The sequence below is a fragment of the Hippocampus guttulatus genome, chromosome 20, assembly GCF_054856545.1.
Source record: "Hippocampus guttulatus isolate MCC_2025c chromosome 20, RoL_Hgut_1.0, whole genome shotgun sequence".
Classification (NCBI taxonomy): domain Eukaryota; kingdom Metazoa; phylum Chordata; class Actinopteri; order Syngnathiformes; family Syngnathidae; genus Hippocampus; species Hippocampus guttulatus.
Genome location: NC_141280.1, coordinates 6,670,741 through 6,698,623, shown reverse-complemented (window position 1 = coordinate 6,698,623; position 27,883 = coordinate 6,670,741). Strand labels below are relative to the sequence as shown.

General features: G+C 46.3%; 2 protein-coding genes across 2 annotated transcripts; one reads left to right on the top strand and one right to left on the bottom strand.

Annotated features, from left to right (window-relative positions):
• Positions 1-375: 375 nt before the first annotated feature.
• On the top strand, positions 376-6,052 carry LOC147187773 (NAD(P)H oxidoreductase RTN4IP1, mitochondrial-like). The gene is made up of 9 exons (XM_086100234.1): positions 376-976; positions 1,057-1,208; positions 1,756-1,824; positions 1,905-2,029; positions 2,183-2,231; positions 2,322-2,458; positions 2,784-2,967; positions 4,163-4,258; positions 5,324-6,052. Exons 1-9 carry the CDS (start codon positions 700-702, stop codon positions 5,495-5,497), a joined length of 1,263 nt encoding a protein of 420 aa, XP_085956360.1. The 5' UTR covers positions 376-699; the 3' UTR covers positions 5,498-6,052.
• Positions 5,972-27,844, bottom strand: LOC147187772 (uncharacterized). Its single transcript, XM_086100233.1, is given in 24 exon segments — positions 5,972-6,374; positions 7,002-7,158; positions 7,246-7,404; positions 7,570-7,693; positions 11,787-11,926; positions 12,381-12,513; positions 12,605-12,717; positions 12,804-12,833; positions 14,646-14,772; positions 16,044-16,189; positions 16,691-16,814; positions 16,897-17,039; positions 17,133-17,168; positions 17,380-17,506; positions 19,244-19,383; positions 19,634-19,778; positions 20,267-20,385; positions 21,038-21,076; positions 22,008-22,190; positions 22,335-25,461; positions 25,833-26,378; positions 26,380-27,185; positions 27,467-27,536; positions 27,663-27,844. Coding segments are annotated over 23 exon segments (6,801 nt in total). The 5' UTR covers positions 27,515-27,536; positions 27,663-27,844; the 3' UTR covers positions 5,972-6,285.
• Between the last annotated feature and the right edge of the window lie 39 nt (positions 27,845-27,883).

Genomic DNA, 27,883 nt, shown 5'->3' with positions numbered 1-27,883 from the left:
ATTTTCATTCCATTTTAATGTCATTGCTTTATTAAAATTTTCAATTTTTTTAGGTTATTGTGCACTTTTACGTATTTTTTACTTTTTTTGTACTGTTTTGTATGAATCCAATACATTGAATAGGTGTGTGAGTGGTGGTGACGTAATTAATCGGAATATTCGCATCAACTAATATAATAAATTAAGATTGTGATGCAGCCAGAAGATAGCGGGAACACTCTTGTGTTAGGTGTTGGGTTATTTATTTAGTAACACGGTTACTCTCGCTCGCACTGTTTTTGTCTCATCTGTGACAGAAGGAAAACCAGTACCCAGTGGTGGTGACGTCAGGACAAACGTCGCGACCCCATTGGTCAGAATACTAGCATCGAGAAACGTGATTCGCTGCTGCTGGGAGGTGAAAGGTTAGGTGTCTTGTAGCCACTTAGCTAGCAAAAACAATGTTTCGATGTTTGTTTTTACCACGTTTACTCCCGCTATAGCGTAATTTCACACTCGTTCTAGCAGTTCAATTATACCCGGTTAATTTTTGACCATATAAAACAATTGTCTTGACGTTCTTTCTCACTTTGAAGGGAGGACTTTATGCTACTGGATCGCAAACTGTCCCGTGTCTTCCTCCAGGCAGTCTTATGTGTCAAAAACTGACCTTGTAGCTACTGTCAGTTGAAGGACGGTTTTAAGGTTCTGTCCTTAGCAATGGCACACGCCAGACTGCTCCCCTTATTCAGAATCGCAACTGCAAGTTCGACCCAAACGCGAGCCGCCTGGGGTGGACGGTGCTTCCGAAAACATGTCAGCACTTCAGCTTCGCGAGCGCAGAGCTGCATGTCTGCCTGGGTCATCGACCAGTTTGGCACGAACGAAATGCTCAGGTACTCTGAAGACATCCCAGTGCCCACGATCACTTCGTCTAGCCAGGTGATGATCCAAGTGCACGCTGCCAGTCTCAACCCTTTGGATGTGTCCATGAGAGGTAAGCGGTCAGTTCACTACAAAGCACGTAGACAGCAGTCTGACTTCTTGTTAAGCATCACATGACTTTCTTAATTTCAGCCGGGTATGGAGCTAAGTTGCTCAAGCTACGAAAGGACCCATTTTCCACAATGGACGATGGTAGTGGTTTTCCTCTGATCCTGGGTCGAGATGTGTCTGGTGTTGTCGTGGACTGCGGATCTGAGGTTGCACACTTTGTTCCAGGAGATGAGGTACATGGTGGTTTCCACTGACTAGGCATTTGACTTTTGGATGCTTCAAATGTGCACGAGTAATAAAATATACAGGGGAACCTCTTTGCTTGAACAAAATCAGCGGCAGGATGCTGTTGGACCTCCAATTTCTTCCATCAGTTGATCTTCTATATTGTACCACTCATTTGGATCATAGTTTGACTTTGAGTGAAAAGTTGCAATCCTGGGCTCAATTTTTTTGTGGGGGATGAAGAAAGTTATGAAAGGATAGACTTGGTCAAAAATACCATATTACGTTTTATGATAATATTCCACTCATCAATAATGTAGAATGTGATAATATCATTTTGTGCGTGGATTAGCATCCCTGTGCGGGGAGTAATTCACTTATGAGTATTCCATGCGAAGCGAATGTACAATACAATTATGCGCAAATGTTCTTTCTGTAATCTTGTTACGTCATCGTAGAATTATTTCTATGGATGACTAATGAACTCTCAGTGTAAACTGATGAATGATATTTAAAGATACAGCGGTTTGAAATTTCAAAGCGATTGTGCTTCAGGTTTGGGCTGCTGTTCCTCCGTGGAAACAAGGCAGTCTGGCAGAATTTGTCAATCTGACCGAGTTTGAGGTGAGTGCTTGGCTGCGCGTTATTTTCAAGTGATTCCGCTAGCCCTTGAGAATGCACTGACGTTTGATGATCTCTTAAAGGTGTCCCACAAGCCGAAATGTTTGAGTCACATGGAGGCGGCATCCATCCCCTACGTAGCCAGCACTGCGCTGTCTGCACTCGTTAATGCGGGTGGTCTTTGCAGAGACAGCTCCTTGAATAAAAGGCAAGCTCAACTCAGTCGAACAGTGTGAAAGTCCAGAATTGCTGCTTTTAATCATGTTTTAAAAACGAAATCAACTTGTCATTGAATGCCAAGTTCTCATTTGCTCACATTTCTTTCACCAGTCACCATTGAACATGTTTTTTTTTCTTTTAGAGTTTTGATTACTGGAGGCTCAGGAGGCGTTGGGACGTTTGCAATTCAGGTGAAACGTCACAAGTTCCGATTCTGGGCTTTTTTTTGTGTGTGTATGTCTGTGATGATTTCAGTGTTTTCTTTACTTCTGTGCTGACAGTTGGCAAAGGCCTGGGGTGCCCACGTTACAGTCACTTGCTCTCAGAATGCCGAGGGCCTCGTCAGAGGGCTCGGAGCGGACGAGGTGGTGGACTACACTGCAGAAGATGCGGCGGACCGCCTCGAAATGATGGAGAGGTGCATGACATTGCTCTGATTGCGGGGGGAAAAAGAAAAGCAAATGGCTATTAACTATTGAATAGCATTGCAAATAGTAGCATAGTGTTCCTATTTAAGTGCCTTAATGTACCCTGCTGACATCTCACAGTCAACCGCATGCGCCACACTTTTCCCCCTAGTTTTTCTAGTTTCCACGGATACCAAGGCTTAAGGCCAGAGTGCACAATGAGTCAAGCCCGGTTGAAGCTTTGAAGATGAAACAAATGAGCATCGTCGTGGCAATTTTTTTCCCAGCATAGTAAATTCAAAAGAAACTTCTCATGTTATTGTCTCGCATTGCCAGATTTGACGTGATTTTGGACGGCGTGGGCGGGGACACTGAGGAGTGGGCGGTGGGTTTGCTCAAACCCTGGTCTGGGGCGAAGTACGTCACGCTGGTAACCCCTTTGCTCTTCAAAACGGATTCTCTCGGCCTGGTAGATGGACTCGTTGACGCCGGATCCAACCTGGGCACCAAAGTCATTCAGGTAGCATTTTCAGATAACAAAAAAAACGAATCCAAACTCTTAATTGAAGCCAAACGTTTCACCGAATCCTGACATGAAACTTTGTTGGACGGATGGTGACTTAGAACTGTCTTAAGTCCACTTCCGTTATTCAGTACTGGTCTAGCGGAGTATATGAGGAAGCAACAGTCGGAAGAGGGGGCGTTAGTGTGTGGGTGGCGAGCATGCGCCTAGTGCTGAAGCAGCAGTATGCTGTTTGTGCAGATTGCAGCCAAATGTTAACCCAACCCCCCCCCCCCCCCCCCCCCCCCCCCAGCAAATAGCAGTGTTTGTGTGTTTCTTGCCAAGCCTCCCGGCCCCTTTTGTCCATGGCAGGAACCAGCTGGACAGTTCAGAGGGCCTTAGCCACAGTGGTCACACCCTCACTTCACAGCTCCTCTCATAAGAGCAACATCGCAGCTCTGCTGAGCCCTCTACTGTCACCTATTGGAAGCACTCGAATCAAATAGACTGCGTGAAAAAAATATATAGCTATTTTTTACACACTATAATGTATTATAATGTAAGATAATGATTTTTGATGCCTGGGGGGCATGTTCTACCCCCAGACCCAAAGTTTGGGAAAGGCTTGGATAAAGGAACTGCTAACCAGAGCTGAATGTCATCAGCATGGAATGTTTACAATATATATTGCTAAACCAAAAAAAATGGGCCTTAAATTGAACCTTGGGGTTCTCCATACATAATGAAATTCCACAGATAAACTACACAAATGTTTGCATGAATTAGCATTCAAAGAAGAACTTTAAGAGGACAAAAGGCATCAGTATATACAATATGTCACTGTTTGGAGATGATTTTTTTATGAACAACAGTCTCAGGTACACACCGGAGCCTCTTCATCTAGTGCTTTATTACTCCAGTTGAGTTCACCACGTTGAATTGTCAGAGGGATATTGACCACTCTGAATAGAAGGCCACATTGTGTGTGTGGGGATGCTGTCCAGGATCGGCCCAGAAATACACCGGCCACTCTGGAAAATTAACATATCCTCCTGAAATTGCTGATGAGCACCCTGACCCTGATTATTATATTTCTATCTCTTTGTTCATATTCTTCGTGTCTATTTAATCTCTTTATGCTAGTGTCGCTAGTGTAGTGTGTATGCTACACCTTGACTTTTCATTACTGCCTTCACTTTGTTCCCCTTTCCAGAATATAATATCAAATGGCATCTTCTACCGCTGGGGGTTCTACGCTCCAGATGGGCCCGGCCTGGATGAGGTCAGCACGCTGGTAGATACCGGGAAGGTACTGTATTGCTTCACAAACATCAACCAAAGCATCCAATTCAAATCGGAATTGAGCATCGTAATGCAGATCAGAGATAAAACAAGGATTCCATACATTCCCGATCTCCCAGCAGCTTTGTTTCGGAGTGCGCTTGACATTCCTGCTGTGCTGGTGGGTTGGCGTCCGATGGAATCAGGCACTGGGAGAAGCTGAATGGATTTTTACACAGTGCTGAGCAACTATTCGTACAGGCCTTTTGTCCTGGGGGCTTAAAACAAGCAGCTGATTTAGACCAGTGGTGGGAAGCTATGGATACACCCACACCCACACACACTCCCAAAGTGCCGCTATCAGTCAGAAGTGTTTCCAGCGTGACACGGCCGCTCTCGCCATTCATTGTTAATAACGAGAGATGCTGACCAGAATAACAGGCCGGACCTGCTCAGGATTGTCCAGCCTCATCACATTCTATACTCCCCCCTCACATTTCCCACATTGGAAGCCGGGGAATTCTGACAATTTGTTCATGTAGACTAAATACAAAATGTGGAATTCTGGAAATTATAATCGTTTCTTTTTCGAGCAGCCGCTGTTTAAATGATTCGTAGATTGTCTGATTGAAAAACGCTATTTAGATGCCTTTTCAACTATGCAAATTAAAATAAACACCACACCTGATATCGACACAGCTTTTTTTTCCTCTCTCGGGAAAAACTATATCCTGTTTGGCCAGTTTGTAACTGTAATAACCTTTCCTACGACTTCTGACAAATTGAGATTCCCCCTAATCTTTATATTCTACTCAAAAGTTGTGCTGATCTCAAATCCAGTGGGATGCTTCACTGCCAACTTCCGGGATCTGTTAATTTCATGCACCCTGTAACCTGATCACATGATAAGCTGTCCACTGTAGTAAACACTGTCCCTGAAAGGGTTCATTCAAAATAATGATTTACATTATAATCCGTAACATTGCTTGTCAAGAGTTATGAACTTTGAAATGTCTGCATAAGATGAATGTAATCATCGTTCGGACTCGCTCAACCGCTTCCTGTGTTTTCTCCGCCATGCTTGTGAGGACAGATCTTGCCAGTGGTGGAGGCCCAGTTCGCATTCAGCCAGGTCCCTCAGGCTTTCCAGAAGTTGGAGTGCGGCCACGCCAGAGGCAAGACGGTCGTCAGCGTGACCGAGGAGCAAGATGGGGAGGAGCAAGACATGCGCCAGAACGCGGCGCAGGAAACGGTAACGCAAAGCTAGCTCCAGCGCAGAGAGAACGAAGCCGAGCCGATTCTTCTCCGTACAACCTCACAATGCAAACGCCAAAGAGACGAGATACATTTTGAAAAATGGAACCCTCAACACTATGGAACCCTCAACACCTCTTGAAGACTGTATATAACAAGATACCTGAAAGAGTGCTTTCCTATAATGATGACGTTGCTTTGGTTACCAAGACCAGAGCCTCTAAAAATGGCTAAAAAGATAATGCAATGGTGTCATGGCATAGGCTCACTTCATGATTGAGTGTGAAAAAGCAAACATCCTGTGTTGACAATTTTTGAGGGCACTCACAATTTCTTTCTTTAGGTCACTATAAACATCTATTTGGAGGCTCTAAATTATTATTCCTAAAGTGCATGCTTATTATTGTTCTGTAAAAAGTATTTTCGTAGTGATTTTGTTGTGTCATCATGCGGGCTCGATTAAATTAAAAGTCCATACAAGGTGAGATGAGGTAAGTCGAACTTTTGTTTTTATTGCTGAAGAAAATGCGATATAACGTTGGGAATAAAAATACATGAGACGTGTTAACACTGTTTTAAGTTAATTTACAAAATGGGTACATTGATTGATTCACTGGAGAAAAAAAGGAAAACATTAACCTTGAGCTGTAGGACTTGGAAGGTCTTCTTTTAAGTTCAAAGCTCAATGTTTGTATTTTAAGTCAGCGGGGAATACATTCTTTCATAGGTCTTTCCACGGCGAACGTTGCCAGCAAATGTGCACCCGGTCCTTGAACACCGGTCTTGCTGCACGTTATAGTCTTAAATAATTTCCACATCCCATTTTTGGTGTGCTTTGTTTGGATCCAGGGTGTTGAGAATCACTTGGTTTTTGTCATAATGATGTCCCCCTGTAAAAGACAAAACACATATTTAAACACATTTTGTGTCATTATTCAACCATAATTCATTTTAGTTGAGTTTTTATTCGTTGTAGTGTTTTGTTGTTTTAATATGTGGGGTATTTGTCGAGTACAAGATAAAAAAAAAGACATTTTAACATATGTAGTTCGAGTTAGTTTTAAAAAGCAGTTTTTGTATTTCGAGAAAGAAAATGTTTTTGCCCTGAGCAACGGTAAAAGGCTCGTGTGCAATTATATTTTTATTCCACAAGGTGTCACTGTTGACAACGAACGAAATTGGACTCGAGGGGAACAACTTTCGCCCCTGCCAAGTTTTGAACAAAACCTATTTAGACTTGCATCAGGATGATGTCGCAATTTTCGAACAAATTTACTGACGCCGTGTGAAACCCGAGCCACTTTACTCGAACACAAAGCTATTGTATGAATGACAGGATGTCAAAACATGCATTCGTTGTACCTTCTCGAAGAGCTTTTTTTTTTTCATATTGCCTGATACTATACATATTTTCGTCACGCTTATAAACCTGACAGAGAGACAAGTTGAATCCACTTAGTGTTCAAGTCCATCCAAAGTTCTCTTTCATTGTTAATCGTTTGCCAGTCAAGGCTCACCTTTCACCTCCAAGACCAGATCAGAGGTCGGCATGTACCGGATGAAACCCTCAGGGGTGATACTCCAGACGTGGTTGTCCACTTCTGGCATGAGTCCCACACGGCTTCCCGCTATGGTCACACTGCCGCTGGGACTCAGGCAGCACTCCTCAAGTAGCTGGAATATACACAACAGCCCACCCCATCCTCAGTCGATGACGTTCTGATAGCTTGAGTCGGGAATTGTAAACGATCCCACTCGCACCTTGCAGTGGAGATGGCCGCCGCGGTAGACCCAGATCTGCTCAAGACCGTTAGTCTCCTCAGCCTCTTGAATCCGCAGCAGTTTGATGTCTTCCAGATCGCCCGTCACGGACATCAAAAGCCGTGTTTGTCTGTTCCTTAAGCGGAAGTGCACGCGCCTCTGCGCAACAAAACACCCAATCAAAAATAAAAGGCTCAGTGTTTCTGTTAGACGACTGACATGACATGGTAGAAGCTTGTAGGTCAGGGGACACTTTCATTCTGTAACTGTACCGGTATATGCAAATGAGGCAGGTGTGGGTTTTTGAGAAGGGGCCTTAAATACCTGTAAAAGCGGACGGAGTGATCCGACTTTACTCCACTCGCTGAACTGGTGCCAGTCGGGTACTTCACCTGGTTTGAGCAAAATCTGAGCACCACGATAGTTGATGCCCTCATATAATATCCACCTGACAACACAGGAAGTAAACAGAAACAACGATTAGCTGCCAGTCTTTTTCTACACACAGATTATTAACATGTTTGTTTCCTAGACATTTTCTGTAAGCCCCACCCCACTGTCTGTCTACTGCATTTGGAAAAGGAGGATTGGGCCCCTGCTGAAGTTGTCCCTCCCACAGTGAGCGCTTTGTATTTCCACAACTTGGGTTTACACCAGTTGTCTGAATGTCGCACATCAGCAGCAGATTTCCATCGTCATCATTGTCAGTGTTATCATGCTCAAAAAGAGGCCCTGGCACCGTTATTTCGATGCATAAATGAGCTCAAATTGCTTCACCAACATCGCCACAAACATGTGACTTGAGCCAAGTCACAAGTTTAAATGGTAGACATGTCCATCCATCCATCCATCCATCCATCTTCTACCGCTTATCCGGGGCCGGGTCGCGGGGGCAACAGCTTTAGCAGGGAAGCCCAGACTTCCCTCTCCCCAGCTACTTCTTCCAGCTCTCCCCGGGGGATCCCGAGGCGTTCCCAGGCCAGCTGGGTGACATAGTCACTCCAGCGTGTCCTGGGTCTTCCTCGGGGTCTCCTCCCGGTGGGACATGCCCGGAACACCTCACCAGGGAGGCGTTCAGGAGGCATCCGAATCAGATGCCCAAGCCACCTCATCTGGCTCCTCTCGATGTGGAGGAGAAGCGGCTCGACTCTGAGCCCCTCCCGGATGACCGAGCTTCTCACCTTATCTCTAAGGGAGAGCCCGGACACCCTGCGGAGAAAACTCATTTCGGCCGCTTGTATCCGGGATCTCGTTCTTTCGGTCACGACCCATAGCTCGTGACCATAGATGAGGGTTGGAACGTAGATCGACCGGTAAATTGAGAGCTTCGCCCTTTGGCTCAGCTCCTTCTTCACCACGACAGACCGATACAACGTCCGCATCACAGCAGACGCTGCACCGATCCGCCTGTCGATCTCTCGTTCCCTCCTGCCCTCACTCGTGAACAAGACCCCAAGATACTTAAACTCCTCCACTTGGGGCAAGATCTCTCCCCCGACCCGGAGGGGGCACTCCACCCTTTTCCGACTGAGGACCATGGTTTCAGATTTGGAGGTGCTGATTTTCATCCCAACCGCTTCACACTCGGCTGCGAAACGCTCCAGTGAGAGTTGGAGAGCCCTGTTTGAAGGAGCCAACAGCACCACATCATCTGCAAAAAGCAGGGATGCAATACTGAGGCCACCAAAACGGACGCCCTCAACGCTTCGGCTGCGCCTAGAAATTCTGTCCATAAAGATTATGAACAGAATCGGCGACAAAGGGCAGCCTTGGCGGAGTCCTACCCCCACTGGAAACGATTCCGACTTACTGCCGGCAATGCGAACCAAACTCTGACATCGGTGGTATAGTGACCGAATAGCCCGTATCAGGGGGTTCGGTACCCCATACCCACGAAGCACCCCCCACAGAACTCCCCGAGGGACACGGTCAAACACCTTCTCCAAGTCCACAAAACACATGTAGACTGGTTGGGCGAATTCCCACATACCCTCGAGGACCCTGCTAAGGGTGTAGAGCTGGTCCACTGTTCCACGGCCGGGACGAAAACCACACTGCTCCTCCTCAATCTGAGGCTCGACTTCCTGACGGACCCTCCACTCCAGCACCCCTGAATAGACCTTACCAGGGAGGCTGAGGAGTGTGATCCCTCTGTAGTTGGAACACACCCTCCGGTCCCCCTTTTTAAAAAGAGGGACTACCACCCCGGTCTGCCAATCCAGAGGCACTCTCCCAGTTGACCACGCGATGTTGCAGAGGCGTGTCAACCAGGACAGCCCCACAACATCCAGAGCCTTGAGGAACTCCGGGCGGATCTCATCCACCCCTGGGGCCTTGCCACCGAGGAGCTTTTTAACCACATCGGTGACTTCAACCACAGAGATAGGAGAGCCCACCTCAGGGTCCTCAGACTCTGCTTCCTCCAAGGAAGACGTGTTGGTGGAGTTGAGGAGGTCTTCGAAGTACTCTGCCCACCGGTTCACAACGTCCCGAGTCGAAGTCAGCAGTGCCCCATCCCCACTGTACACAGTGTTAGTGGTGCACTGCTTCCCCCTCCTGAGACGTCGGATGGTGGACCAGAATTTCCTCGAAGCCGTCCGGAAGTCGGCTTCCATGGCCTCACCGAACTCTTCCCACGCTCGGGTTTTTGCCTCGGCGACCACCGAAGCTGCGTTCCGCTTGGCCAGTCGATACCCGTCAGCTGCCTCTGGTGTCCCACAGGCCATAAAGGCTCGATAGGACTCCTTCTTCAGCTTGACGGCATCCCTTACTGCTGGTGTCCACCAGCGAGTACGAGGGTTGCCGCCACGACAGGCACCAACCACCTTACGGCCACAACTCAGATTGGCCGCCTCAACAATAGAGGCACGGAACATGGTCCACTCGGACTCAATGTCCCCCGTCTCCCCCGGAACGTGGGAAAAGCTCTGTCGGAGGTGGGAGTTGAAACTCCTTCTGACAGGGGATTCCGCCAGACGCTCCCAACAAACCCTCACAATACGTTTGGGTCTGCCAGGACGGACCGGCATCTTCCCCCACCATCGGAGCCTACTCACCACCAGGTGGTGATCAGTTGACAGCTCCGCCCCTCTCTTCACCCGAGTGTCCAAAACATGCGGCCGCAAATCCGATGATACAACCACAAGGTCGATCATCGAACTACGGCCCAGGGTGTCCTGGTGCCAAGTGCACACATGGACACCCTTATGTTTGAACAAGGTGTTCGTTATGGACAGTCCGTGGCGAGCACAGAAGTCCAATAACAAAACACCATTCGAGTTCTGATCGGGGGGGCCGTTCCTCCCAATCACGCCCCTCCAGGTCTCACTGTCATTGCCCACGTGAGCATTGAAGTCCCCCAGCAGAACAAGGGAATCCCCAGCAGGAGTACTCTCCAGCACACCCTCCAAGGACTCCAAAAAGGGTGGGTATTCTGAGCTGCTGTTTGGTGCATATGCACAAACAACAGTCAGGACCCGTCCTCCCACCCGAAGGCGGAGGGAAGCAACCCTCTCGTCTACCGGTGTGAACCCCAATGTACAGGCACTGAGCCGGGGGGCAATGAGCATGCCCACACCTGCTCTGCGCCTCTCACCATGAGCAACTCCAGAGTGGAAGAGAGTCCAACCCCTCTCGAGCGAACTAGTACCAGAACCCAGGCTGTGTGTGGAGGCAAGTCCGACTATATCCAGTCGGAACTTCTCTACCTCACACACCAGCTCGGGCTCCTTCCCTGCCAGAGAGGTGACATTCCATGTCCCAAGAGCTAGCTTCTGCAGCCGAGGATCGGACCGCCAGGGTCCCCGCCTTTGGCTGCCGCCCAGCTCGCATTGCACCCGTACTGTACTTTATTGAAGTGTGTGTTCCACAGGGTTCAATTCTGGAGACCCTGCTGTTTTCAATCTGTTTATTGCCACTGTGTGTTCCACAGGGTTCAATTCTGGAGACCCTGCTGTTTTCAATCTGTTTATTGCCACTATCTTAAGAAAGCGTGATTTTTTTGGCTGCCGCCCAGCTCGCATTGCACCCGTACTGTACTTTATTGAAGTGTGTGTTCCACAGGGTTCAATTCTGGAGACCCTGCTGTTTTCAATCTGTTTATTGAAGTGTGTGTTCCACAGGGTTCAATTCTGGAGACCCTGCTGTTTTCAATCTGTTTATTGCCACTATCTTAAGAAAGCGTGATTTTTTTCCTTTCACTGCTATGTGAATCTATGTATAGACCTATTATTCATCGACTCCCTTCCGACACTTTGTATAAGTAATTTATGTTCAGATTCCACCAAGTTGCTTGTCTTTTTCTATTGTGTCTCCCCCACCCTCAATTATGTGTTTATAATTTCCTCCACTGAGTCACAGGAAGACGACAGTCAAGAGTATTCCATCGTTGGGTCTACTGTGATGCAAAACATTGAGGGTTATGTGTAGCTCGTATGTAACAAAAGAAACAAACAAAACTCTGTGAGATTCACACCAGGCAGAGAACTTGTAGATGGCCTGGCCGCAGCCTGGATGACCTGCGCAATGAGGAATATACTCACATGCCACCATCCACCAGCAACGACTGGACCCGGGCGCAGCCCTCAGCCAGCTGAAGGTTGACGCACCCGTCCGTCAGCACTACCCGCTTTCCACGCAGACCGCAACGCTCGAAAAGAATGATGGACGGCTGAGAGAACTCCTGCCAAAGAGGGAGGAAAGGGTTCAAAACAAAACAAAAAAACCAATGGGTAGAGTACTGCAGGCCATGCAGTCAAATGGAGATTTTCGTACTGTTACCATGGAAACAGACAACACTCAGACCTTTGTACCTACTTGTGCCCCTCTCCTCCTTTTTTGTGTGTGTGAAGGGCTGGCTAAAAGCCTCAGGGAAGAAGATTTTTGTTTCCTTAATGCAACAAATACAAAATATGTTCGAGCCTTATTTTCATGAGAAGATTGGGAAAGTGTCGGTAACTAAGGCAAAAAAAAATCTGAATTGAGCTACTGAAATGATCTCTCTGCAACACACCATACTTACAGTATTTATTGACCTGTATATTTGATACATAATTGTACATGCTCATGAAATGGTAAATGCATCATGATTGTTTGTGAAATTTTGCAGTCCGGCACGTTAGAGTAAATCAACTTACAAAGCCCACAGTCTGTAACGAGCGGATGGCGGTCGTCGGGTTGACGCAACCCATTGCCCTCACATCCTGGTAGTTGCCCTCCTCCAGCAGGTACATCCTGCCAGCGAAGTCCTGATCTTCGAACGCCAGCCAGCTAAGGGGACGTGAATATGAAATTAGCTCAAATTAAACGACACACAGCGAGAAAATGAAGTGATGTCAAGTCAACATTTGAAAACGCTCACCTGCCCACCAGGACCTTGCAGGAGGCCACGGAGAAGCCTTGCTGCAAGGTAGCCACGCTGTCCTCCAAAGTGACGAGGCTGCCTTGAAAGCCTGGCTCGGAGAAAAGCTGCACCTGAGGACACAGAGCATGTGGCGCTTTACACCTGAATCACTCATTGCGAGCCCTCTCTCAAGTTTCTCTCAAAGACAGACACCTACTTTGAACTTGGCCACGTTCTCAAAATCATCCTGAAATACACAACAACAGTGAGTTATTTATCCTTTCTTCACAACACCGTCAAATCATGCAGTCACGTTTTCTTGTGATTTTCACTGCGTAACAATGGAGACTCATCATCATGTGGTTCGAAGAGGGTGAGGGGGGTGCGGAGGGGAAGCCCATGATGAGTCATCAAGACCATCTGACATGCATTTTCCTCATTTTGTGGCTGTTTCATTTGTTCTGGACTTTTCTGTGTCACATGCTTTCAAGCGGGATCAACAATATAAAAATATGTCAGTTCCCCATGTCAAGTGAGGACACGAATAGGAAGGAGCTGGGGAGGGGGGGGGGTGACTGGTCACATGCACTGAATATCAGTGTCATTGAAGCAACTTTCTATCAGGATTCTCTTGGGGGGGGGGGGGGTAGTTTAGAAACAGAACTACTGTACATGGAAAAAAAGCATTTCCAACATGTAAAAGAATTACATAAGCAACTACAGAAGCATGAACAAGTGTCGCGCTACTGTAAGCAGTGAGATACTGCAAGCATTCTTTGTTCCTAGACCCAATTTTAAGTTCAATTGAACAACATGGGCTACAACTGTTTTGCTTTACCTCTCTGTATTCCAACACTGGCGCTAAAATCTTGACAATGAACCCATGTCTGTACAATTATTGCGAATAGTAATAAACAAAAATAAATAAATAACCAAATATAGAAATAAACATTCATTGATTCATGTTCTGCCGCCGATCCCGTTCAGTCTTGAACTGTGGTATTTTAAATTTACGCACCGAGCAAAGTCATTTAACGCACCACAAACTCGGAAGTGATATCTAAGCACCGCCCCAGGTTTGCAAATTAGCATAAAACACACGCGAAATTACAAAAGTGCAAGACGAAATTAAATTATAATAACAACCCCCGGAAACTAAGAAAAAAAACCCCGGTAAGAAAACTTTTCTGAAAAATAACATCTCGTTTGTCTAGCACCAGATTTTAGCGTCCCGGTGCACACTCATCCGGCACTTAATTAGTTGCACATGCTCAACCTCACCGAGTCCAACAAAAGAAATGTATCTAATATTTCTCCGTTTGGCTCGATAACGGCTGAAATGTTGCTACAGAGACATCAAAAGTACGGACACGGGTGAATGTGGAATGACTGAAGCTGCTCACGCACTTATGCAGAAGTACAAATGTACAAATTCGATCAGGACGTGACAGCAAAATTAAAATCACCCCCCCCCCCCCCCCCCACAAGACCAATGTCAACGGTAAGAGCCTCGAATAACGGAATAAACCCCTTTTTGAAATGAAAGATGTTCAGAACTAAGGAGCTTATACATTTTCAAGGCTTCATTCATTGTGTCAAATTGTTTCAATTGTCACTCTGAAATGGCTTGGGATTGTCGTTGCGAGTTGGTGTGCAGCTACTTGGGGACAAGTGCAAAGAGAAGCAATTTGAGTCATGATAAGCAGAGGGATTCAATACAAGAGCTCTAAAAGCCATCCCTGCAGGGCGACAAAAGTGTTAGCAACGTCTCATGTTCTTTGGAAATGAATGAATTCGATGTCGTGTCTGTATGTCCCCTAAAATCCCTCAAAATATTTCAGTAAGAGCCTTTTGGGCGGTTAAGGATAAGTCATTGCGTGCGACAACCATTGAAAATACTGCAGGAAAATAATCAAAAACAAGGAGACAGAGGAGATGCCACTGTACACCATCTCTAAAAAAAGTATATATATAAAGAGACACAGGAAACAAATTTTTAACAAGCCAAAGCTTTTTTTTTTTTTTTTTTGCTAACAGGAGTGCAAAACAGCGGTCTTACCAGCACAACGGGCATGACTGAGGCAATCCGGTCCTGTAGTGCCCCCCAGTCCTCCGGGTTTCCGTACAAGCCTTTTTCCAGGATGTAGGACTCCCCACAAAAACCAGGCTCTTCAAACACTACCCAGCTAGGAAAGAAAATATTAACTGTAATTTTCTTCCTCTGTAGCAGAGAAAATTTTTCCGTAGATTAAGTGGTCGTCGGATGTGTATTTGACAACATTTCCTTGATTGACAGACAACATTTAATTGAGCCTCAGTTGCTTCAAGACATGATTGATTGAACAATAAATCCCATATGTTCAACCTAATTATTACCATACTGTACTTGTCATTAACAATTATTTTTTTAGTGCCCGAGTCTCACCGATATGGACTTTAAAAAAAAACAACAATTTTTAAGGTTTATACCAATTTTGATATAGTATTTACCAAAGTCAAATTTTGATAACTGATTAAATGGCCGATTTATATATATATTTAAAAAAAACAACAACTGGTATTTTGGTCTCTCAACACTTATCCAGGTAGCAGCTACCTCTCCGTTTCGGTGTCCTCTTGACAAACATTCGGAGCGTGTTCTTTATTGAATTTTGCTTTTGTTGACTTTTCTTGGGGCTTTTTGCTGGCAAGCATACGAGACCAGTCCCGCACAGACACGACAAACAAGCATGCTTATCACAAGGGCGTGCCGTGCGACCCAAAGACATGCTAACCACGCAAAAGTAAACATTCAGTGTCGTGAGAGTCCTCTCCCTTCTCACTGGGCCGGCAGGAATCACCGTCGCATGATTAGAATTCCATTTGCATATTTTCTTGTAGATTTGTTGTGTCGTCTAATCATAGCTTGGAAATTGGACTTTCCACTCTGTGGTTGTTCTCACCATATCGACACTCGCATCCGTCCGCGGTTGATCGAACAATGAAAGGAAATTGAAAAGACGGTTACTGAAGTCTACCTTCCACTCCTCTTCCACATTTTGTTGTAGTCTCGTGGCGAGAGGGTTAGCGTAACAGCAACTTTACATAAGCAGGAAGTGGAGGTGTGGCAGAGTGAAAAGCCTCAGCTAACCTACCGGTACTTGTGTTGACATGCGCTTGGGTGTGGTGCCGTTGATGCTACCCACACGCACACCTGCACTGGCCTTGCAAAGCACGCCAGGAAAGCACAAGAATTTATTGGATAAGCGCTGAGCTCACAGAAGAGCAAGAATTTGCACAGCGCATGTAAAAATGCCTTGAATTCCGAAAGGCGTAGTGACATCATAGTTAAGTGATCTCTTAGTTGGTCGTAGGAAATATCGGTCAAGTGTGTGAAATGGATGATTAATCACCTCTTGAAGCAATTGAGGTTAAAAAAAAAATTAAAACAAAAAAAAAAGGTTGAACGTCGACTTACATGCCACGAATGACATCAGCAGACTGCGTCTTGGTGCCGTAACCCGTGTTGTCCATGTTGATGACGGGCACGATGAGGTCGATGTTGACCCCCCGGTCGCTGAAGTTTTGGTTGCTGAACATTTTAAGGTGCGGTGACATGAAATCCTGGAACACAGGGGTGTCAAACTATTTTTTGTCGCGGGCCACATTGTCGTTATGGTTTTCCTTGGAGGGTTGTTTTGAATTTTGGGAAAACCATATAAATGTTTAATCACCTCCGCATATTACATACACAGCGCACAACAAATTGATGAATAACTAGTTTTAAAATCTGAAGTCAAGAATAATGACTTTTATTGTGGATTACAAATGACAATTTGAAATTTTGGTTCAGACTTTAGCAAGCATCATGGAAGTTGACATGCTTGATTTGCTTTCGTGGGCCACATAAAATGATGTGGCGGGCCAGATCTGGCCCCCGGGCCTTGACTTTGACACCTGTGCTGTAACAGATGTGATTAAGTCGTTTTCAGTCAACAGCAAGTGGCAGGTCAGGACAAATTGGCCACGTCCTGAGATTGAATAAACACGGGTGGCTTTTTCTGCTTAATTTATATTCCACAAACGTAATAATTTTTTTGGTTTGACTTCCCCTAAGGTACTCACAGCCAGGATGGGTCGCAGTGACCGAATCTGCCCCGAGTCTCCCCAGTCGCTACAATCCAGGTACTCCCCTTCCTCCAGCATGTACTGTTGCCCTTCAAACGCTTCCTCGCTGTAGCCGACCCAACTGGAAGATCATATTTGCAATTGTGTATTAATTGCTACAGACCACGGTGATCAAACTATCACTTCAAGAACCAAAAACTCACAATCCTCCAATTATTTTCAAAGAACCCACAGACTTCATCTCGTGAGTGTCGGCGTCGCTTTCATCTCCTTTGCAAAAGCTGAAAAGATCGCTGTCGATTTCCAAATAGGGACCTTCCAGTCCGGGCTTCTCGTACACCAAAGCCTAGCAGAATGAAACGGACGGTCTTTTCAGCAAACGTTACGGTTGTAGGTTCAGGAAATACGACGCTACTTCACTCTGTCTTAGCTGCCTTACCTTCACTTCATTTGGGTTCTCCACTTTAAAACCACCCTGAAACAAATACAACATTTATCTTAACAATTTGCCGGATTCAGCTCATGAATACTTTGACAATCTCTGCAGGCGTTTCCACCCGACATAGCCCGTCATTAAGAAGCCGCTGAAATTTGAAAGTTGTCACCGAGATTTCTTGTCTGTTACCCTGCTCATCCTTGGATTGCTACTTGCAATGCAAAATGCTTACTTGGCGAATGCTACGAACCATTTTGAGGGGTTTGAGGGAGCCCACAAATGGCGAGGGGAAGCCCCAGGTCTCAGGTACAGGGTACACTCCTGTTTCGAGAACAGCCAGCATTCCCTGAAACCCCGGATCACTGAACACCAGCCACCTAAAGGCAGGAAACAAGAAAAAAAAAGACACTTTTGTGACCCTTTGCTTGATCATTAAACCAGAAGGTGGATTATTATCCATGAGGTGCAACTCAGACATAATCAGTCCAGCGAAAATGATATTATCTGGTACAAGTGTCCAAATGGACAAATGATGTTAATTTGTGTCCAAAAAATTCTTGAAAATTGCATCTTGAACAGGTTGTGTAAAACGACAACAGTATGAAGTGGAATCAGTCAATATGCTTGATAATCGGGCTGACCTTGTATTGCATTTGTCATACATTCGTGACTCATTACTCCTCTTTCAAAACAAAGGTCAAACATGTCCAATCCTTTTTGGAATTAACCTCAGGGAGATTCATAATACGGTCTGCCTGGCTTTAAAAAAAAAAAAAATCCTTTTGAATTTTTAAAATAAAATATTTCGATGCAGTTTGAAAAAAAAGACTCAACTAAAAGGAAAGATTGTTGATGATAATAATCTGTTGGTCATGATAAAATTGTTCTATTACGAACCCTGCAGATAAAATGAACAACTTGCATATTGAAAGGTAAAATTAGAATAGTGAAATACATGGATGCATATTTTTTTCAAATTATTCGGCTGTGTTTTATCTTTTTATTTTTTTTTTTGGAAAGAGTCCCCATGGGTACCGATGTGTGCCGTCCAACTAGTTTTCATGCTACTACTTTTCCGAGTGCCATTTGTGGGGATAAAATGATCCTGTTGTTTGGGACTTTACAAAAGGTCGTAGTCGTATCAAAAACACAGCCTGAGTGGTCAGGCATCATAACAAACAAAAAACAACAACAATAACAAAAAAAGAGAAATTATTTGTTTTCCTTGAAAGGTGCAAAATGTAATGTACACAACCAAACAGAACAAAACACAGACAGTCATCAACTTCTTCCAGGCGTTGAACACAAAATGTCTCATCTGACTCACTGGTGTGGTTTAACATTTTCTCCTTTCTCCACCACACCTTTTTGTCTGCAACTCTCATTCCTCCGCCTCACTTTCCAAGTAACTCCCCTCAACCACCACCACCACCCCCGAGCACACGCCTCCTGCCTTCGAACAGGCATCGGCACGACAGACATTCCTGAGCAAACACAAGTGACAGTGAGGCGACGACAGAGAATGAGGAAGTCGGTGATGACGAGGATTCGGCTCACGTTGCCAGCCTCCAAATGATCGACGTCTTTGAGCGTGCCACGCAGTCTTTGAATGCATCGTGCCTCGGAAAAGCCACCCCTTCACCTGTGGATCAATCTCACTAAGCGAGAGCTATGTGAGTTGATTCGGTAATTGGAAGCATAGGGTCAATACTGTCTCACTCCACCAGGGGGTCGACTACTGTATTTTCCGCACTATGAGGCGCTTCAGAGTGTAAGGCGCACTTTCAACGAATGGCCTATTCTAAAACGATTTTCTTAAATGGGGCGCACCGCATTATAAAGCTCATAGAATAGAAGCTACAATAGTGGCTGCGGTTGCGTTATGCATCCACTAGATGGAGCTACGCTAAAGGGAATACAATACAATAAAATACAGCTTTATTTATGTGACGCTTTCACAACCGCTGCAGCTGTAACAAAGCGCTTCGCAGGATATTTAAAATACTATGTCCAGGAAATCAGAATATTGATCCACGTAGAAGGCGCATCGGATTATAAGGCGCACCGAATGCTTTTGGGTACTTGGATACGGTACTTGGATCTGAGCTACTTACACCCCAGAGTGAACTTGGATGGAGGCGGTGCTCAGGGGGATGCCAAACGATCCGGTCTCGATGGCGTCATCGTGGTAAGCTGTCACTCTACCGTGGCCGTCCGGTTCAGTGAACAGATCAATATGAGGTGTGCAGTAATCCTGCGGAGAACGGTGGACGAAAACAGCAACTGTCAGCGCTGGCGCATGTTCCGTACCTTAAATTGTTCCTTTGGAGCTGGAATTAAGTGACGGTCTGTTTTTGCATTTAGCTGTCCAGGAACCCCACAGTGAATAAAAATGTGGCCATTATTGTCGATTAGTTAAAAACGGCGGGTCCCTGTGTGGTCATGATAACATCTTCAAAAAAACAAGGTCAGAAGAGGTGGAATCGTTTAAGCGGCACACTCACACGGATGGCAAGTCGAATCGAGCCAATCAGCATGGGCGAGGTGTTGTTTTCCTCGGGTTGTGCCCACTCGTTTGTCAGTTCAAGGCCCCCCTCCTCCAAAGCGATACAGCGTCCCTGAAAGTCTGGCTTCTCGTAGAGGATCCAGCTGTAAGAAAGCCCTTCTCAAATCAGTTGGAGAGAGACATGGCTGTCGAGTTAGAATTTTGGGGATAGAAAAAGATAGAGGCAAGTAGTCTGAGCAGCGAGGTCGACTGGGCTGTTGGCTGCTTTCTTTCTTGGTTGCCTCAGCAAATGACTGCAGTTTGCCAGGCACGCTCTTTTGTCTTTATTCTAATTTACCCCTCGTAAACCGTAACGATGCATGCGCTCGGCACATACGGGCGCACGTGATCTGACATCGCGCTCGGCAAATGCCACAACAATCGGAGATGATCGGAGACTTCTGGGCTTGGGTTTAGACTTTTGTAGGGTGACTATTTGATATCGAATAAAAGCAGTCAGCATAGTTGGATGTGAATCTTTTTCGCTTATTGACATGTCACGTCACGTCACTTCTATCGTCTTTTCAGGCGACACGGATATCATAAAACACGACGAATTTGATTCGACGTGCCCAAAGAATGTACAGCTTACCATCCACGTATGACCTTCACAGATATGATACTGGAGAACTGCAGCTGAGTCGCGTCTTGGACATCCCGGTAGATCTCGTAGGCTTGCCCGCTGAACTCAGCATTTTGGAACAACACAATCTATGGAAAGATACGAGAGGATGTGCAGCTTTTTGTTTAGCGAGGTGGAGTGGAGTCAAAGGCGCACATTTACAAAACCCAGCGTGAACAATGTAGGACTCAGACTAAGCATAACGACTTGAGTTCGTCGGCCAACATCAAGCTACATACATAATGCTGCCGCTGCGTTTTGCAAAACCGGTAATTCAGAAATGTCGTTTGAAAATCAGCTCAAACTCTCGAGTAAGGTTAAAAAAACAAAGACCTGATCAACTGAAATTACATCCGCTGTCTCCAGGAACACAACCAATTCCGCAAGAAAAATGATTTGTCGATCGTAGTAAAAACCTGCGGCAATAAAGTTCAAAACAAACGTGTATATACCCTAACCGAAAAGACAACGTAAACCGCCTGCCAAATATAAATAAACCTGGCTAAAATATTTTCACATCACCCATAATGAAGTCTCGTGTTTACCCGCGCAACTGGCAGCCCCGATTTCCATGACGGTAATCACATCCAGCTTTGCACCAAAATGTTCTTTTAAAATGTATTTATACCCCCCCTTTAGTACAACATATGAAAAGCAGATGTTTTCACTGCTCGGCGAGTCAGTCTTTCCAGAGTTCCTTTCCAACCTCGGTACAATTGTGTGTTGTTAGTGTACGGGTACCTTTCCAGGTCGCTTGTGAAATCCCCTGGCAGTCCTCGCCTAGGAGTCAAAAAGCATACAGGCGTTAACGTGGCAGAATCTGCAGAATGACAAATATCTACAAGGGAGGCCGGGTATGCGTTTCTTTGTGCCACGTTGATTGTCAAAACCTTTTTTTTTTTTTTCCTTTCCGAGTGCTGAAAATATAGCTCCCCGATGGGGACGTTTTACGCTTGCGCGTGGTCAAAGCAACATGCCAGCGAGGCCTTCGCAACCTTTTAATCATGGTTTTCACGTCGTCACGCAGATCTTGAAATGCAAACAATTGTGAGCTGTAGGCAACGGCACAGTGTAGTCTTTGTCGGTGGCTAAAAGGCACCCCCCCTGCCCCCTCACGGACAAAAGATCCACTGTTTGTGTAAATAGAGAAGCTTATGTTGCAACTAATGATGACTCTCGGCAGAAGAACTAAACGACAAAATGGTGTAAGCTTTGCCGTGTACAAATTGTAATTGCCTTCATACTCCTCTCACAGTGCCAAAAGCAGATCATGTTGTCGAGGAAAAACAAAACAGATGCATGTTCGTTGATACTCTTGAAATCACAAGTGTCAAAGTCAAGGCCCGGGGGCCAGATCTGGCCCGCCACATCATTTTATGTGGCCCGCGAAAGCAATTCAAACATGGCAGATTCCATGAAGCTTGCTAAAATATGTACCAACATTTCTAATTCTCATATGTAATAAATAAGAGAGACTTTGTAAGCATTTTTGTTGCCAAACACCCTGTTACACTCACTTAAACAATAGTTCCATAAACTATTATTCTTGACTTCTTTATATGATTTCAATCATAATGGCCCTCCAAGGAAAATGGTACCTAAAATGTGGCCCGCGACGAAAATGACTTTGACACCCCTGCTTTAAATGGTTATGGGATTCTTCAAAAAAAGATGGTGTGTGTGTGTGTGTGTGTGTGCGTGCCATACTTACATGATTAGTATGTATCCTCTGAGTCACAGGCTGCCTAAACTCTGAAAGTGCCGGGTAAATCTGAGGTGGATTTCCACTTCTATTTCCAAAAGCGGGAGGCACAGCATTCGGGAGGTTCAAACTTGGTTTTCCAACCAGATCTGCTTCAGTGACAGAAGCCGTAGTTGCTATTTTTGCAGCAGCCTAATGATTAAAAAAACAAAACAAAACAAAACACCTGAAGCCCAAAGCTTTATCACGCTCACAAACTGTTTGTTTTCTGATTAAAGCTTAAAACATGCCTCGTGAGGACGTCACATTTCTTCAGAATAGCACAGAAAAACAAACCTCTGCTCTCATTTGCGGGTGTTCCTCCATGCTCTGGGCTGAATTTGCTGCTTCCCGAGGGAGGTATTTCTCTAAATAGTCAGGCAACTTGATGTCGTCAAAAGAGGGAAACGGAGGACCTGAATCACTGACCGCAGCCGCTGTAGGCTGCATTCGGTCCCCGCACGGCGCGGTGAAATTTTCGGCAAATGAACCGGTGGTGGTCGGAACGGGTGAGGTTGACTCTGACGAAGGGCTGAGCTGGGGCGACGCATCCCGAGAGTTGGTGCTTTCCGACAGAGCCTGAATTCCATTTCTTCTCCCCCTGGTGCTGGAACTCTTGAGGCTGCCGAGTACGCAGCTTCCCTGCAAGCGAGACTTGACAATAACGTGGTCCTCTTTCTCCTCCTTGCTTTTCTCCTGCTCTTTCTTCGGGGTCCTGTCTTTCGCATGAGAAGAAGCTTCCAGACTACTGATCAAAAGACACCGATCAGCGATGCTCACCCTCGCTGGCTTAGCGCCACTTTTGCTTTCTGGGTTTTGAAGCTTAGCTAAAAGGCTCGGGCCTGTGTCGAAGGTCCGGTTTTTCTTCCTCAGGCCAAATTTAAACTCATCCGGGTCAAACGTCTTCTCAAAATGGTCTTCCTTGATGGCTGGCATGGCAAACGGGGGCTGGGGCGGCCTGAGCGGATTGTGTTTACGAGGCGGTAGGGAAAAGGGAGCGCACAGCTTCTGGATTTTTTCAATGAAGTTTTCATCGTCGAGTTCATCATTGTCCAGAAGGTTGCTCTCGCTGACGGAGGCACTCAGCTTGGGCCCTGGGAGTTTAAGTCTCTGCTTGGGAAAGTCCACATCGAGCCAACTCGATGGGGCGTCCTGTTGAAAGGAAGAATCGTCCCTGCTTAGTCCTCGCTGCGATTGCATCCTCTTCGGGGACGACGGCTGGACTGAGTCCGAGTTCAGCTTTTTAGACTCTGGGGAAGTTGATACTTTTGGAGTTGGACTGGGCTTATTTCCTGGTTCATCTTTGACTTGAAGTTGGGAAGAAAGATCACCGTTAACAGTCGTGGGATGCACGATAATCTCTGGTGGCTCAATCCCTTTCTGATTGGTCTTCCCTCGCAAAGCCTCTGCGGTGCTGGAAAGGCCGCCGTCGGATCTTTTGTCCGAACCCCTGAATGGAGGAAGACCACTTGTACTCGCTGTATTATTCGCTTCCTCAGACTGAGGGCGACTCGGTTTTGTTGTCGAGATTTTAACTTCCACAGCTTCTGAGTGTGCTGCTAAGCGTTGAGTCTGACTGCCCCGAGGTTTCCCATCAGTGCTTTGAACAGAAATATTGGTAGACTCTTTAACAATCGCCGTCTTGCCAGTCTGTGCGGTTGTCTGCGCAGGGGGGTCATAAGAGACAATTGCAGGCACTCGCTCGGGCGTTGCGCTGACAAACTCTGCGCCAACGCCCTCATGTTTTTTTGAAGCCTTACTTTGAGACGCTTCAAGTTTTTCCACAGGTGCACAATCATCGGAAGAGCCTCGGGCACTTTTTATTTCGATTTTCTGTGTCTGGACGGTGATCTCAGCTATCTCTGGATTTGTAATAACCGTTTGGTTGGCAGTCGGTGTTATAGTCGGGAGGTTTGCGGCTTCTTCGTTGTTTTCCAACGCCGCTTTTTTAACATTTCCGCTGGGCCTTGTGTCCTCTTTTCTCCCCGTCTGATTTTTCTGATTATCCATCGCCTCGCTTTCCCCCGTCCCGGAATTTTCTTGTCTGGACTGTGAAATTGGGGTTGTCACTTGAGTTTGCGTTTTGTGTGACGGGATAAGATTTTCTTCAGCCTGGCTGCTGTTGTCACCACGTGACCTTTCTAATTGATCAACATCTTTTATCTGACTCCGACACGTTGGCTTTGTTTCCAAGTTTTGGTGTTCTGTGTCTTTTTCAACGTGCCGAATTGGTTTTAGTCGACTTGTCGGTGCAGGCCGCGGCGGTGGTTCCACATTGAATTTTGGACCTTCGGCAGGTGGGATCCGAACCACCGGGGCAGGCTCCCGTTCGGCTGACTGTGAGCGGGAGGACGATTTATCCCCTGCTGTAATCTTGATCTCCTGTTTGGGTGACGGAATTTCTCTCTCGGCCTTTTCCCCCTTTTGGGCTAAACGAACGGGAACCCTGTCAATAGGTTTCTTTGTTTTTCTGTTCGAAGCAGCGGTATCGGGTTCGTCTTTGTTGACAGCTGTCGGTTCAGGTAAAGCCTCCACTCTGTTGACCAATTTATCGATGACTTTAGCATCAGTCGACGCCGACTGTTGATCGGATTTGTCGGATTCTTTTACAAATATACCTTTATTGGAGAGGACTCCATCCACTTTATCAGGTTGCCGAAAAACGTCATCGTCAACCTTACTTTTGACCGAAGTGGCATCTTGCTGATTTAGATTTGGCTTACTTTCCCGATCTTCGCTCACCGGACTGGTTGCCTCCCTGCTTTTTCTTCGCTTGGAACGAGACGCTGGTTTGCTAGTGGCCTTGGACCGTGGGCTTGTATTATTGGTCAGTTCTACGTGATCACCCGCGCTTTTCGTCGCAATACTTGAGTCTATACTGTTGGATTTCGTACCCTGATCTGCGGTCTTGGAGGACTGTGTGCCATGTTGTTCCCGCGGTATGGAACCTTTCGCCCTCACAGCAGAGGTATCCTGTCCACCGGGTTTTAGTGTTATCCCTGTCATTGCTTTCGTATCCAGTTTACCCTGACTGTCGGGTTTGGATGACTTTGATGCAGTGGTTGCCGCAGATGTGGCGAACTTTTTTGCTGTCTTTTGAGGCAGCATTGATTTCGAGTGCTTTGTTGATTCCTCCGCAAAGTTCCTCGCTCTCTCTTTCACCGTCAGTGGAATCTCATTTTGTGGCGGCGCGGGGCTGGACGTAGCGTCGTCATATCGCTCAGCCGATTTCGATCTCTGTGTCGATGACAAAAATTCAGCTTTGAGCTTCGCGGTTTCTTTCCGAACAGGAGAGACATCGGCGCTGCGGGGGGTTTGGAAAGTTCTTTTGAGGTCCGTCACAGCTCCCTGGCGCTCAAATATGTTGATCTTATCTGTAATTCGGCCAATAATTGGTTTGTCTTCGAGTTTCTTGTCCTGCTCCCTGCATATGATCAAAATTAGAATGATCAGAAAACATGCACATGGCTAAGTTTGGAAAAATTGAACATGTTCATTTTGACAAATGTTTATCATCTATAATATTTATCGAATGGTGTCGTTTTATACAGTTCCACCCCCCCAAAAGTGCTCTATAAATAAATTGTATAAAGGCGTGTTAAGCTTTTCAGCACAGTGTCATGTCAGGAAACTAGATGGGCAGGTTAAATTATCTCCACACCCGTTGCACTTTATTTAGCATGTATGCTACTTACACAATAAATGTAATCACGGTCAAAGTTTTTTGTTACGGAAAACTTACACTTTAATTTGACATTCTTGACGGGTCATGATGAAATGAAAAAAAAAACGTACCTTGTATCAACTTCTGTTGCTTTATTTTTCTCTTGGTCCGGTGCCAATTCCAGCTCCACTTCTGCTATACTCTTCTCCGCGTTCAAAGGCACGCTTTTGGGGAAAAGCTTCACTTCTGTCCGAGAAACCTTGATACTTCTCCGTTTGGACTCCGGGGTCTCCGTCTTACGCACAACTTTGTAAAACCTGTCGTCGTCCTCCATGACTGCACCGCCATCAACAGCGGCGACTGATCCCGAGCCCAGGAATTTGTCCGCATAGTTGGGACAGGAAGTTTCATTTTCCCCACCTCCAGGTGAGGCCGGCGAGGTGAGGCTGCGCTCGGAGGAGGAGTCAAAAGGCTGCACTTTGCCGTCACTCTGTGTACTTTCTCCCTGTGGGCTGGTCTTTGAGCTGTCAGATGAGGGGAATCCTTCCTGACCGGGTTGGACATCGGGAGACGTTTTTCCCTGAGGGCTGCATGCGTCATCTCCCTGCGAGGTCTTTCTCGATTTCTTTTTAGCGGAGTTTTTACGGCCCATTTTGTCAGCCTCTATTTGCTCTGCGTTCAAGCTCCAACCGCCAGTCTTTGTGTAATTTCTGCGACACGCCCTTTTGTGGCACGACTGCGGGCTTCAAATTTGCAAGCGTGCTCTCGTCCGCTCTTGAACTTAAGCCACGTGACGAATCAAAAGTAGGCGACTTTGGCGATTTCGACTTTGATAAGACGGGCAGCTTTTTCTCGATGGTGGTGAGGATCACTTCCTGCCCCGTCAAGGTGTCTTGCCCGCAGTGAGTCACGCTGGTCTCTTCCACGTACACGTGGAGCTTCCTTCCTGCCAGGGCCTGTGTTGTTTTCTGGGGGAAAGGCTGGGCGTTAACCCGGTCAGAGTTCCATACCGCACCTTGCTCCGAGGAGGAGGCGTTGGCGGAGAGATCCGTCAAATGACAGGCAAACCGTTCAGAATTCCCGCTCACCCAAGTACCATGACGGCCCTCCTTGGCCTGCCCTATTCGCTGCCTTTTGCTGAATAAAAGCTCCTCCTCTTTAGGAGGAGTCACTTTGCCGCTCGCAACAGAGTCGTCGTCTCTGTGGGCAGACTGTATGGCGTCCGCTTCTTCAAAGCGGAAAATGTCTCTTGAGGGACCAAGTGGAGCGGGATTGGAGCGTCGTCCCTTCTCCTCCCACTTTAGTTTCTTTGCCTCGGCGTGTGTGTCTTCCTCACAAGACTCTCCCTCGGACTCGACCGCCCGATCGCAAGTGGGGGATGAATTTTCCGTCGGAGTTTTGGGACTCTTTCCCTTCCATGGCGAAAGCCAGTTCCCGATTCGGCCCAAGACCCCAGGACTCTGTTGCTCCTCTGAGTTCTCAGACTATGGCAAAGAAGACGAATAACTCAGTTAAATGCCATTCCAACACAATATTGTTAAAAAACAAAACAAAAACAACAGAATCATGCACTTTTTGGGGGGGGGGCGGGGGGTGAAAGAGCCTATAGCGCATATCATGTGAATCGTCAAATTGAAAGCGGTGCAGATTTAGGAGCCTTTTTTTTTGTCTTGAGACCACTTTTTTATTTAAATTTTTTTAGTATGGCCATGCATCTCTCGGCACAGGAAGGACATGCAGGAGAGCATATAACCTGAAACCTTACCGTGGTAAATACCATATCATTCAGACTCTTTATGTAGGTTGTGAACATGTTTGGTTTACAACATACACTCCTACAGACCATAAAAAAACAAAGACATAACAAAGGGATAAAAGAGCAGAAATACTCCCGACCAGCACAATTTTGCCAGAGCAAAGCGACAGACCAATCGCTCGCTTTGTATCCAAGAGCAACTCACCCTTGATCAAACTTCAGTTGTAAACTTTTCCTTCCTCCTGCAACAGATGAGCAATGGCGGGCCGCGTTTGGCACACCGGCGCTTAACTGACTGACGCATTTTTAGACCATCCGCTCAAGACCATCCGCAACTGTACGACAACGCTTCGAGTGAGGCATGTGAGAAATGCACTGCTGCTGGAAGTTCTGCCCCCCTTCTAGCCCATGCAGCTGTGTGGTTAC

Bases quoted from the DNA above. Each gene is read 5' to 3' on its own strand.
- LOC147187773 (XM_086100234.1), top strand. From the start codon at position 700: ATGGCACACGCCAGACTGCTCCCCTTATTCAGAATCGCAACTGCAAGT. The intron at 977-1,056 runs GTAAGCGGTCAG...TCTTAATTTCAG, and splicing joins TTTGGATGTGTCCATGAGAG to CCGGGTATGGAGCTAAGTTG. The intron at 2,968-4,162 runs GTAGCATTTTCA...TCCCCTTTCCAG, and splicing joins TGGGCACCAAAGTCATTCAG to AATATAATATCAAATGGCAT.